The sequence below is a fragment of the Dufourea novaeangliae genome, unplaced genomic scaffold, assembly GCF_001272555.1.
Source record: "Dufourea novaeangliae isolate 0120121106 unplaced genomic scaffold, ASM127255v1 scaffold25, whole genome shotgun sequence".
NCBI classification, from domain to species: Eukaryota; Metazoa; Arthropoda; class Insecta; order Hymenoptera; family Halictidae; genus Dufourea; species Dufourea novaeangliae.
Window position 1 is genome coordinate 2,336,361 of NW_015373901.1, and position 14,018 is coordinate 2,350,378.

At 35.0% G+C, this 14,018-nt stretch overlaps 2 protein-coding genes across 2 annotated transcripts in view; both read right to left on the reverse strand.

Moving 5' to 3' along the window:
• LOC107193718 overlaps window positions 1–9,939 on the reverse strand; it is a 177,465-nt gene extending 167,526 nt beyond the window's left edge. Inside the window, exons 1-7 of the mRNA XM_015583220.1 lie at window positions 9,697–9,939; window positions 9,325–9,399; window positions 8,595–8,721; window positions 8,282–8,411; window positions 8,013–8,177; window positions 7,649–7,850; window positions 7,442–7,566 (exon numbers count right to left, since the gene is read on the reverse strand). Of these exons, the coding sequence (XP_015438706.1) occupies window positions 7,442–7,566; window positions 7,649–7,850; window positions 8,013–8,177; window positions 8,282–8,411; window positions 8,595–8,721; window positions 9,325–9,331 (756 nt within the window). The 5' untranslated portion in view covers window positions 9,332–9,399; window positions 9,697–9,939. The remainder of the gene's footprint in view (window positions 1–7,441; window positions 7,567–7,648; window positions 7,851–8,012; window positions 8,178–8,281; window positions 8,412–8,594; window positions 8,722–9,324; window positions 9,400–9,696) is intronic.
• A 1,242-nt stretch (window positions 9,940–11,181) lies between these two features.
• LOC107193714 (tubulin alpha-1 chain) lies at window positions 11,182–13,359 on the reverse strand. The gene is made up of 3 exons (XM_015583206.1): window positions 13,256–13,359; window positions 12,452–12,674; window positions 11,182–12,372 (listed from the first exon to the last, which is right to left on the reverse strand). Exons 1-3 carry the CDS (start codon window positions 13,256–13,258, stop codon window positions 11,246–11,248), a joined length of 1,353 nt encoding a protein of 450 aa, XP_015438692.1. The 5' UTR covers window positions 13,259–13,359; the 3' UTR covers window positions 11,182–11,245.
• Window positions 13,360–14,018: the final 659 nt, after the last annotated feature.

The following is a 14,018-nucleotide window of genomic DNA, read 5'->3' on the forward strand; positions in this document are numbered from 1 at the left end:
GGATCAGAAGCTCAATATAATTGAACAATAGAGGGGAAAGAGGATGAGTGTCCATTTATGTATAATGTAATTTTGAGTAATACGAATTTTAAATATTAAAGACCTGGTTATTGGTTAAATGGCAATAACTTGCAACTTTCATCTCTTTTCCCCATTTCTAAAATAAAAAAAGTTCTATGTATAAAAAAAACAAACATTCGTACTGTGTATGTATTCAAATATCATAATAGGCCAAAAATGGACTTTCAACCTTTTTCCTGTGTACTCTTTCATTGTTCATCATCTTTTCTGTCGTGTAAAAACCATTTAAAAACGAATTTAGGAACAATAATATATACATATTTCGATCTGTGATAGTTATGAATGAATGTTTCTTTGGTTCAATTTCGATTTCTAGATTTCATTCAAAACATTGGCATAATAGTTTCATAAAACGAAATATTTACGAATGTACGCAGCTGTTGCGTAATACTTTATACGCGTCTGGGCGTAACAAAGCCTCTACCATAAAACGACGAAAGGTCTGCAGAAACAATCGACGATAAACCTTGGAAAGAATAGCTAGAAGAAAAAATCCAAAGAACTTTCTCTAACACCTAACGTGTTGAAACTGTACGCAACGCCAACTGAAATCAATCAACGCGTGCTGAGATACTATGATAGAACAGTACATATTCAAAATAATATATTTTTTTAATGCCCTTCTTGAACTTGTTTAACCTTGCTTAATACTTTAACGTGTACTTTTACAAGTGTACTTTCAGCGAACAATTTATTTTATTGCCCCAATACTTTTTGGTTTTTCAGGGCGGAAACACCCCTTAAAATGAATTATTAAAATGAATATTTAATGACTTTTTATGCTCTATAATCATGTGTAATGAAATTGTCAAAAACTCGTTCATTTATTTCTTTATTCGTTTAAGAAACAAATTTACAACAATTTTATCGCGCAGTTTTATAGAACATTAAAAACCATTAAATATTTATTATAATAATTTTTTTTCCCGAATTACACAGGAAAATAGGAAAATAAAAATTAATTTTTAAGGGGTGTTTTCACCTTGAGGAATCAAAAAGTAGCAAAAAACAATTATCTTGATGCATACCTATATTGAGATATCTTACAAACCTGCAAAGTTTAAAAAAAAATCAAAATTGTCTGTTTTCCAAAGTTATCTTATTAGCATAATTAGAGTCTACGCCAGGATGGACGTCGATGCTGCAACTTATTCTATTCTCGCTCAAACTTTACATATCAGTTTCACGGTACAGGAAATGGAAACAGCTCGAAGACATGTATCGCGATTCTATATCACGGAATGTGTATCGCATGGAAACACAATCCCGTGGATTGCATCGAGACTCCAGCGAAGCATCAACGGTCCCGGCCACGCGTTCCGCTTTGCATAGCCGGAGTAAATAATCCTATCCGACTTGCAACGTGTCGATAACTCGTCCTGTGACTTTTCCACCCGAACCGTGAAGAAAAATAATACTTAATGGGATCAATTGCCGTCAACATTTCACACACGCGTATTTATTACCCGAATTATTGCGAAACGAAATCACGCGATCGCGAATGTTAATGGAAAAGTAGTCTCCATTCGTTGTGTTATCTTCCATTATTTCCATAATAAATCTGTGGACTAGTGAAATAAAATGTCTTATTAGGTGATTGAATAATAAATGTGATTTTCCAATGCACTGCATTTCAGCCATCCTAAAATCATTAACAGTGGAATCAAGAAACTTATGATTTGTTAAAATGCTTCAAGATAAAATTTTTGGTAATTTCGCCCCAGTGTGACAACCGACACTCATTATGCAAAAACCTAATATCTCGGGTTTTAGATTAAACAATCTATAATATCAATATATATACATACAAAGACCAAAAAAAACAAGTAAAAAAAAAAACAAGTAAAATGGCTCAATACCTCAACAAACAATCTCATAACGCGATCAGGAATTATCCGAATACTTTCAAAAATATCCGGCTAATAATTTCTCCATTAATCCCATTCACAAATCGCTCGCGAGTTTATTAAATACAATTCCCATACACCTATGCACACGCCCGTTGAACATTCCCCGCATAAATTCTCAAGCGAATAAATAACTGTTTCGACTGTAATTACAATACTGAAATTAATTTTACTTCCTTAATGATACAGAATTTTATTAAGAGAACGTTTTACTTCCGTTTCTTAATAATCTCGTGCGGCACTCGAACGATGGAAAATTAACTGTTATTCAATTTTAATCGCATGGAAATCGGATTACAATTGGAAACATTTCGATATCTAGATGTACCTATCTTATTTTCACTGATATTTCTCAACGATTTCTTTTCACGTTTCAGGGGGCAGGAACTTTTACTTTCTTGGGACCGACACGATCGAATCGACGACCTCGCGTGAAACGAGATTTTCTCGCGGGTGATCTTTCAACCTTTCCGCGAGCCGCGTAAATTATAGTGCATAGGTTGGTCGAAGAGCCAATATTACATTATTATTTACACACGTCGCTGAAAGGTTTATGCAACGATGCTCGACGGGGGAATTCTTGTTTTATTGGGCTGGTTCGTTCGCGTTCGAACGACGTGAAAGTGTCGTTATTACCGATTGGTATCGGTGAATCGTAAATCGTCGCCGCATAAGATATTTGTTTTTGAGGAACCCGACGAAAGAGACGCACATTCATCAATTTTATTCACTTGCGAGCGTATAAATTATGTATTCCGCGAACTCTCGTGCAATTTACGATTTTCGTGATTTACGTTCGATCATTTTATTCCGAGGGATCATAAGATCTACGTGTATTCGTACTTGTCTCGGCTCATGCGGTTAATTAAAATTCAAATAAAAATCCAAATTACTTTGAATAACCGTTTTAAGGAATTATCTTTGTAACATTTCTTCACGGTTTTATGCTGATATAATTGCATAAAATATGGGACCGTGAATGGTAAACACAAACAGCACACATTTTTTAATATAAGAATCAATCAAAAGAGTAGAATATAACAGATGAAAGCTTCGATTTTGGAAATCTTTGAATAAATTGAGGAAATCACAAGGAAATTATTTTTCTAAATATTATTTCGATGCATAAATAATAAAATTTGTAATATACTAAAATTGATTCTGAATAATTATTTTTTTAAATCACCATTAAATATGGAAATAAACGTTAAATTTACGTAATAATCTACGAAACCATGAAATTTGTCTGAAAATATCTAGTTATTACCGGTCAAGAAAGCATTTGAAATAAAAATCAACCGACACTAGATCTGATTCATTAATCGACCGGCACCATCAACTCCGTATCGACTTTCAATGAAATTTCCATCACACGGATGGATCAATGAAACACCGTGCAACACATGTCCCATCGGGGACATTAGTCTTCCAACGAAGTGGGGTCAGATACCGCGTATTTTCACTGCGAGCGGCACAAGTATCGCCATCAATCTTCATTAGCGCTCTGAAATTCTATAGACCGAACAACGGTGATACAACTGACATAACGTGCAACGAGACGAAATAAATTACGCACGCCCGTGTATAGATCATTATTGTGCTCCTCTCGTTATTTTATTTTTTCAGCGGTCTACTCGCCGCTGCCTTAACAGCGACTTTCCTTTTGTTCTCTATTAAATCGGGGAAATTAATTAGTTGCAGCGCCTGAGATTTAATATCACGTTATCGATGTTCAAGAACAGACGCAACGATAAATCGATCATATGTACGCTCGATTCGAAACTATTACGTTCGATTTGTGAGCAGTGATATAAATTCAAAAATATCCGTGTCTATTTTGCCCTGTATCGCCTGAACAATCGATTCTTTCGATTTTTTGAGGAAGGGAAACATGTGCACTGGTAATGGAAATTGTCACGGTGATAAATGTTACGGTGTCCGATTAATTAGTTCCTGGAGGACTTTGAGTAATTAATTTTGATTTTCCTCAACGTGTAACTGACGGAGTGTGTTTCTTTTATTAATAATCTAATGATTCATTTGAGAGATTGTATCTGACTTCGTAAATTAATATCGGTTATGAGGTATTATGGGGAATGGGAAATTTCTTTTTTTAGTTTAATTGGGAGATAGTGGCCGTAGTATGAGTACTTAACCTTTTGCAATTTAGCGACAGAATTAATAATGAAAAATAGTGTATAAAGATTAAAGAAACTGGTAACAATTAGATTTAATGATTCACCGTCGCATACTGTTTGAATCAATTTTATCTATAGGCAAACTTTAATTATTATATTTTTTCTTGTTATAGGACAGTTTATATGTATACATATAGACAGTATAATGTAGGTAGAAAGAAATTTCTTCGTATAATACAATGTAAAATTCAATCAAATTTAAGTGACGAATTAATGTAAAAATGACCTGAAGGGCAACGTTAGATTTAACATTATAACTACCAGAGCAGTCAAAACGACTGATTCGTAAACTCTTATTGCAATATACACATAAGTGAAGAAGTTCGTTAATTTACCGATTTGTTAATTTACAACAAGCTCTCCGTTTTTCAACATAACAAAAATAAGAACACGTTCATGTTTGGTAGCTCTAGTATTAAATTATCTTGCATTCGAAATCATCAAATTCAGTAGTCTACCATCTCCATAAAATAATTCTCCTACAAATTGCTATTGATTTACATTTTAAACAACATTAATTACTTCTGCTAATGTCAATTCAGTTGTATCACATTGAGAAACACCCTAAGAGTGAGAGCACATATTTTAATTAATAATTTTCACACTCTTAAGAATTACCTAATATTTCTTTAAAATTCTAATCCTCGAACAATTTAGAATTAGAGTGGCCACATTTAAAAACCTACTTAATAATTTTTATGTTGAAACATGTGAATCTTTTATTATTCCATGAATTACGTTATTTCATTAAAACTTTTTACTAAAGAAAAGAGGAAAAGTGTTATGAGACAATTGAAGAATGCCAGAATGAAACTAGATCTCCCGTAGATCTCAAAAATTGAACTGGATTTCTGGATCGAACCCTTTTACAACTTTCACTGTACTACTACGACAAGAAACATTGCGCAACGTAGTCGAGGGGCGTTTCAACCTTCACTATTTTTTTACACACAGGAGTCGAGAATCAATTTATAGAATATCCATAAAATACACGTCCTTCGACGCGAGAATGTAGTCGAGCTTCAGAATTCACGAATGGATTCCATGGAATTTGCTTAAAACAAACACGCGTGCCATATGGTCTTGTTAGAGAGCAACGAACTAACCGTAAACAAATGTATTCGCACCAGCTTAGAGGGCTAAAATTAAATTATTCCGTCGATGCTTCCGCTCTTTTCTATCAATCACCGATTTAACATCGAAATATATGAAGATAAGTTCTAGAAAAATTAACAGATCATACATTTCATAAGCAAAATTTTGGAAATCTTTAATTTAACAGGTCCATTCATAAATTAAAAAAAATTAAAAGAAATTATTTTTCTAGGTATTATTTCATAGCATAAATAATAAAATAATATTTCGTAAGTGATTCTAAATAATTACTTTTCTAAATCAGCCTTAAATATATCAAAATAAACGGTTTTATCTAAAGAACGAAGAGCTGTTGAATGAACCACTTAGTGAAGTACCACAAAGTGTTATTTTTAATTAATTCTTAATTATCTCAGTTACGAAATTTGCATTTCATTTTCAACCATAACTTTGGCTAATTGGCTTCAGCAACGCACGCAATGTGGATTAGCACTACAAATAATGAGTTGATATGAAATGTACTCTTTCTGGCAGATGTATGAAGGTAACAAGTATATAATAGTTTGGTAAAAAGAAGAATTCGATGTGTGACTCCGTAACGGAATTTATGATCTACCATGCTACAGATTATCTAATAGAGCATACTATATAATTAATATATCGTTACATGGAATCGACCAGTAATTATACGGCTGGCACTATCTGTTATAAAATAAGACTGACATTTCACTTTGATTCCTACAATGATCATAATCCGTTTTCCACAACATCATATAATTAATCATGTCTTAAATATTGTAAAAGACACATTACACGTAATCATACATCCATAAACTGTACAATTATAATAATGTACAAGGTGTACAATAAATGGTAAGACTAAAAAGCATATAATTCTGAACGTAAAAATGTATCCAAATCGCGGGATTCAACTTTTTTTGTAAGACGCTTCGTTTTGTAAAACACTAACTATAAAAGTTGGCCAAGAAGTAACTTTTTCATATTTCCGTACCCAATTTACACGTACATAATTAGTTACATAACAGGTATATGTATTTAGATATTATTTATATATTTTCTATAGAACCTAATAAACATCTACACTACGATCTATTGAACTAATTTTGACAGCACACAATGTTATAAATTGTTTGTCTAGCAAACCAAATTTCTTATGAACAAATTTTATTCCACGTGTTCAACTTGCTTTTGAAACAGAAAATTATATGGTAGGATACATTGGATATAAAAATATCTTGAAAAACATGTACGCGAAAAGGTTGAGAACGGAACATTGTTAAAATATTACTACATTGTACTGTACAATACTATAGTTATGCATATGATTGTCTGGTACGTATCATGTTTTGTGTCGAGATGCAATTAAGGAGGGAGAGAACAAGAGAAGGAAGAAGACAGAGAACTCGGTAGAAATATACAGAACCGACACGAACGAGTCGAGTTCTCGACGCCCACTCGATCTCACAATAGGGAGTAGTAAGACAATCGAGCTGAAACTGAACGTACGGTGTGTCGTCTCGCCTCGAGGAATATACAAGCTAATTCTGCAGTTTTTCATCAGCAACAAAATTACATCATCGCAAAAATCGCGGCAAAAATCACAGGTATCACCGATTAACGATCTAAAAGTTACACCTGTTTTACGTGTGAGCACGCCTACGCTTTAAACGATCTTTACCACTTGTGTATTTCAAGCATGCTAAACGTAATTATTTACTATTACTATCATTCATCCTGTACGTATGCTTAAGTGTCAGCTGTCGGCCGTTTCCGTTAACAATAGAGAGGTGTATCCGGATTCGTAACCGGAAAGCATGTATTTATAGTGCCGATTTGTTGTATTCATAATTCACACGGCGAATTATTCACATACTGTTCAAGCTTTAGTTTTTACTTTACCAAAAATCTTATTCTGATTTTATGACAGTTAGTATCTCAGCCTTGAGAAACATTTTTTATCTATTCATTTAGGATCGAATATATTAAGTCAAACGTAATTAACCTACAGTATTGTTCCCGTGAAATAAATACAACTAGATATCTGAACTCTAAAATACTCTAAGAAATACTTAAACATATCATTTGGTCTCAAAGTAAACATTTTAAATTTGGTAAAGATATATTTTTTATACGACTCACCATATGTTCCACTGCTTTTTCCTCCAATTCTGCTAAAGTCCAGTCGATATGAAAACTCAAAGGTTGGAGACGAGACTCCATCTCACGGAGCCATTTTCTCAAACACTTCACTTCATGCTCAAAATCTATGGCACAATGTCACAACCAATGAGTCATGGTAATTGAGATTTACAATTTTAAGTATTCATTGCTGGGAGAATAATTTACCCGCTGATATATCCTGCTGATTGGATATGGGCCGCTCAACAGGTGCCATAATTTGTTCAACTAATTCCCATTTCGCATTCAAATGGTCAACACGCCACGCTACTTCGTCTTTTAAAGCAGGGGCACGTGACACTAATTTTGCAGCTTGTTCATTGAATAACTTTCTTCTGTAAGCCCTACGTCGCAGCTCCTCCATGTGAGCCTGAGACAAATTTAACATTTTAAATACTAACATGTAACAACTATGATTGAATATAATTTTATTTCTTATACTAGAGGCTTCGGAATATTATTAGTAATAATGCACAAGTAGCATTAAGCTTTATTAAAATCTTTAGATGTAATAGATCTGAATGATACATACCGCACGCAGGCTTTTATCTAACAGATTTTCTTCCTTAGAATAAACCAATTCTTGTAGAACTGTAAGCCATGTATATAGTTCTGAGAATTGACTACTAACTTCTTTTAAACTCCATGATTGTGTAGATACATCAGTCTCATCCCATGTTAATTCACCATTAGCTTCCTATTAAGACCACAGAGAAGTTTATAGAATAAGTATATTAGATTAAATTACACAAGATATCACACAGAGACATTAGACCATCATATGCAAGATATAGCACTTACCTTACAACTATCAATTAAATTAGTATCCATAATATAATCATAATTAGATCGTATTGCTGCCCAGAAGTCATCTTTGCAGTCTTCACGATTTGTCCACAAACGTTGACTGGAAAATTGCTTTGGATCTTTCCTATAATGTCAATAAATATTTTATAGTTTGGTTAATTGTTTCAACAGACAAATTATTTTACTCATAAACAATAATACAAAAACAGTTACTGATAGTACAACACTTTAAGAAAAGTTTATAATATGTTCATTACAGCAGTTGAAAAAGAACTATATCAAATCGAATGTAAGATATAAAACAAACCGTTTTTTTGTGAGACTGTTGTATGGTCTTTCTATTGCTATCCCCGCTTGGCCATGCTTGTCCAAGCCATGGCCTAATGGCTGAAGCGAAGACAAGGAGAAGCTCATCTTCATGGCTTTGCATTGGTCTGCAATAAACAAAAGTAACAGTTAATATATCTGCATTGAAATAAAGCTTAACAAAGAAAATTCATCTGACTAAAATAAAAGTGAATGCATGCAATGAATGTAGAATCGGTATCAATATTTCATACAAAGATAAAACTAAAGTATTGGTCAATATGTGACATATTGATACTAGTACAATAATACATTTGAACATAATTCAATGTAAATACATTTCGAATGCAACATATGTATAAAATAAGTTAAAGAAAACATATACGTGCTGTATATGTTACATATAGTATAGTACTTGCCACAAAAACAAAAATATTAGATAACACACCTTTTAATTAATTCTTGTAAGTGATAGTTCTGCATGTTTCTTATAAAGATTTGATGTTAGTTTATACTATTGTAATGTAATAAAACATTTACTGAATATGATATACACTTTTTACTTATAGGTCTTGGCTTAGATTCGAAAACAAAGGTAGTTGTATATATATTTAAACTTACAAACAGACAACAAAAGAGATAAGATTATAACCTCCAAGACCCATTGTGTAGGAAAAGTGCTTTGTGATCTTATAATACTGTCAAAAGTAGCATTCTCATAATTCACCTACCGAGCATAATGAACTGTATCCCGCGTGCACGAAAATATTAAAGAAGCAAACTCGTATCACACCATCTTTCAGTACCTAAGTTGAAAAGAGAATACTCTTTTAATGTATTGGACGCAACACAACATACAGTTTTTTCAGACTGTATTATTTTAAATACATCGGTCAATCGCACGTGTAGGTACAACATTTGGGCGTGTAATGTGTACACACTGTGTACACATGTATTTCACCCAGGTAAGGTGGCATTACGTGTCTACTTTATCGGGAATACTGGACGTCTCATGTAGACTCCGGCTTAAGTTACGAGATAAGAACACAAGAAATTATGAAGTCGCCTCGAAAAACATTAATGACTCCCACCGGGATACTCACTCATTCTTATCGTAAGTAGTCATGAAATAAAGGTAACATTCTTTAAAACGGTCTCACTGTAAATGCATTATTCAGCGCACAAGAAAAAAACGTGATTAAGGAAACCGGAGAACGTTGCAACGAGAATTCGATCTGGTCGGGCTGCACTCCGCTGTTGCATGCATGCATCCAAGGCAGCAGCTTCTTGCCATGCAAGTAGGTATGCAAACAATATATCGATACGCCAAAGATATCGATACACCTGCCTGGAGCCACTTGTCTGAATCCGCATCGAACATATTTTATTGGACGTTAATCACGCATCAACACTTCAATCTCGATGCATCGACGTAATATTGTATCGATACCCAAGCAAATACTTTTTACATTCTTTCCCGAAGTAAACGTTACTGAAAAACTTTAAGTAATACTGCGTTCACTCACTCATTTTACTTGCCACGGTCCTGAATAGATAGTCGACCCATTTAAACGCACTGTTAATTACGTATCGTTGACATTTGCGTAATTTTTAAAACAACGAGTCCGCCAATTTTTTTTGTTAACAAAATACCGCCTCACACACTGCTGTGCACACCAACATGCACCGACGTGCACTGCCGTGTCGCGCATGCGTACAGCGCGACAAGTGTAAGGAGCCTATGGTCATGGCGGATTCTCAGTAACATATCTATTCTTGTTAGGGGAGTAAAGCAGAACCAACTGACGTGCAATAAACTGAAATAGAATTAGAAGGGGTATTTTTATATTTGCAATAAGAGAACACGAATGACCGCGACAAATTATTAGACAAAGTACTCCAGGTCGCATGCCTATCATATGCGGGTATGCTTATTTTTGAAATGTATTTTGATCGAAGACTGAAATGTTAATGGCCATCAACTCATGGAACGAAATAGTCTACTAACTAAAACTACTAGTATGAAAGTCGCGTTTTCGTCTATACAATTTGCAAGCAAAAATTTCAATAACTTTTAATAGAATCATCTTATTTTTTGTTGCAGGTAACTACCGTTCTTTTACAATCACTCAAATTGTATGTAAAAAAAAAATAAACGTGTGAATATAAACTTTGTTTGTCTCTCTAGTAAGTATGGATAACTTATGTAAAACCATAAATTTCCGCGTTCTAAAGTTTCCACATATTTTTCTTCCCAGATATCAAGTACTCATGATCTATGCACATAACTGTTAATAATATGGAAATAGTTCACGACCACTAGGAAATCATCCTTCTGTACTCGAAGATAATTCATTTTTGTGTTGCAATATTTAAAAAAAACAATGTTCATTTTGTGCTAATACTACAATTTTGCGAAGTTATTAAATAACACAAGTATTTCCCAATTCAGATTTAAAATACTACTAAAACATATTTTAATTGTAAGAACCAACTGAAGACAATCCACAAATTATGTAACTACTAACCATAGAACTAATAAAGTAATTTAGGAAAACATAAAGGACGGGTAACATATGAAACAATAGTATTTGTAAATCCGCTCGTTTATTTCATCTGGTTTCTCATTGAAAAACCTCGATGGCTGTCAGTTTAGTATTCTTCGGCTCCTTCTCCTTCACCCTCAGCAGAATCCATACCGACCTCCTCGTAATCCTTCTCCAAAGCAGCAAGATCCTCACGTGCCTCGGAGAACTCACCCTCTTCCATACCCTCACCGACGTACCAATGTACAAATGCTCTCTTGGCGTACATCAGATCAAACTTATGATCGAGTCGAGCCCAAGCCTCTGCAATAGCAGTAGTGTTGGACAACATGCAGACAGCGCGTTGTACCTTAGCAAGATCACCACCGGGTACAACAGTAGGTGGTTGGTAGTTAATGCCAACTTTGAATCCAGTTGGACACCAATCGACGAATTGGATCGTGCGTTTTGTTTTGATAGTCGCGATAGCTGCATTAACATCCTTTGGTACAACGTCTCCTCTATACAACATACAACAGGCCATGTACTTTCCGTGACGAGGGTCGCATTTGACCATCTGATTGGCTGGCTCGAAGCAAGCATTTGTGATTTCCGCGACAGAGAGCTGTTCGTGGTATGCCTTCTCTGCTGAAATGACTGGAGCATAGGTGACCAGAGGGAAATGAATTCTTGGGTAAGGTACCAAGTTAGTCTGGAATTCAGTCAGATCAACGTTAAGGGCACCATCGAAACGAAGTGAGGCAGTGATCGAAGAAACGATTTGACCAATCAGTCGGTTCAGGTTTGTGTACGTCGGTCTTTCGATATCCAAATTACGGCGACAGATATCGTAAATAGCTTCATTATCGACCATAAATGCACAATCGGAATGTTCTAAAGTAGTATGGGTGGTAAGAATCGAGTTGTAGGGTTCAACCACAGCAGTGGAGACTTGGGGTGCCGGGTAAATTGCAAACTCCAACTTTGACTTCTTTCCATAATCCACAGAAAGGCGTTCCATCAACAAAGATGTGAAGCCAGAGCCAGTGCCACCTCCAAAGGAGTGGAAGATGAGGAAACCTTGAAGTCCTGTACATTGATCTGCAAGTTTGCGAATGCGGTCCAAGACAAGATCAACAATTTCCTTGCCAATTGTGTAATGACCACGAGCATAATTGTTTGCAGCATCCTCTTTGCCTGTGATTAACTGTTCTGGATGGAAGAGTTGACGATAGGTACCTGTGCGAACCTCATCTGGAAAAAGAATTTATAGAATGAAAGAGTTCTCATTGTAAAAAACAATTCTAACCAGATGTTAATATAAATTACATACCGACTACTGTAGGCTCTAAGTCTATGAAAACAGCTCTGGGAACATGTTTTCCGGCACCAGTTTCACTAAAGAAAGTGTTAAAACTGTCGTCACCTCCTCCAATGGTTTTGTCTGATGGCATTTGGCCATCAGGCTGAATGCCATGTTCCAAACAATATAATTCCCAACAGGCATTACCAATTTGGACTCCAGCCTGGCCAACGTGGATTGAGATACATTCACGCTGAAAAAGATAATTGAATATAAGTTTGGTATATAAATTAAAGTTAACAGAATAATGCCATTAGAAATTTGGATACTTAATATTTTAGATTTTCTATAAATTACACATATTATAGAAATTATATATATAATTGTTACCAGAGGCACCTTTCATAAATTGAAAAAATAATTATAAAAGTATGTGTAATATTTAGAATTTGTTAATAAAAATTACATCCAACAAAATGTTAACCAAGATATTTCCTAACGGAATATGTCAGCCTCTTTGAAATATCGATCGCATCAACAACCGACGCGCACTTCCCCCCGCTCCTTGACAGAAGTGAAACAACGAACGTAACGGTTTTCACGATTTCACAAAGCTACACTCTCTACAATTAACCCATTTTTCCATAAAAAGAAATTCGATGAAATGAATCATTATCTATATTATGAATATTTAGACGCCAAATGTGAAGCATGACAAAAAGGGCGGAGCCGGCCGGTTCAGGCGTTGCTATCTAATGCCCCCATTAATTAACACGCCGATCTCGTAAACGCGTCATTCTTTCGGTTCAAAACTAACAAGAATTAGTCTCTTACCATTTTGAAGTCTGAAGAAGTTTTTTACGTTCACGTAAAAATCGGGTAGTCGATAGTTAGAGCAAGTAATGGAGCTACTGCTATCAACACACACGTTCGAACACTAAACGATTAATGCGCGAGGGACGCCTGCAACGGGATCTTATACCCTTGACTATCGACTCTTTCTGCGCACGACCATTGGCCGCCGGTGACCTCACCCATCCTTCCCATTGGTCGTTTCTCGACCGCAGCACGCCAGAACGCCTTCACGCATGTTTCCTACTCGCAAAATATAGTACCATGCTTCTGTCATGCGACATTTATTTTATTGATTTTACAAATTTCCACGAGGAAATTGGCATCGAATAACCTGTTCGTTGACTCAGCAACGGTTAATATCCGATCAACCCCTTCATATCAATCCATTACGGTAGCTGAACAACTTATTCACGATATGCATTGTGGCTTCATATGATACAATAAAACGTACATGAAACGAATACTGCCGTTCTCTATGAACATTTTCGAAATTATCTTTGAGAATTTTGAATCATTATCATTGTTGGAAGATAAGAATAATTTCACGTCAACTACATTAGGTCTGAAATGGTATAACATTAATACATGAATCGTGTCCTTCGTAGATTCGCATTATTCGTAAACACGACCCCATTAACAACTTATGGTCATAATGAGATTGGTCGTTAAATCATGTTACGCGTTGCATAATTAATAAAGACCTAACGGTAATTGCTATTTTTATTGTGAAATATAATTCTCA

Bases quoted from the DNA above. Each gene is read 5' to 3' on its own strand.
- LOC107193714 (XM_015583206.1), bottom strand. The intron at 12,373-12,451 runs GTATGTAATTTA...TTCTTTTTCCAG, and splicing joins CTTAGAGCCTACAGTAGTCG to ATGAGGTTCGCACAGGTACC.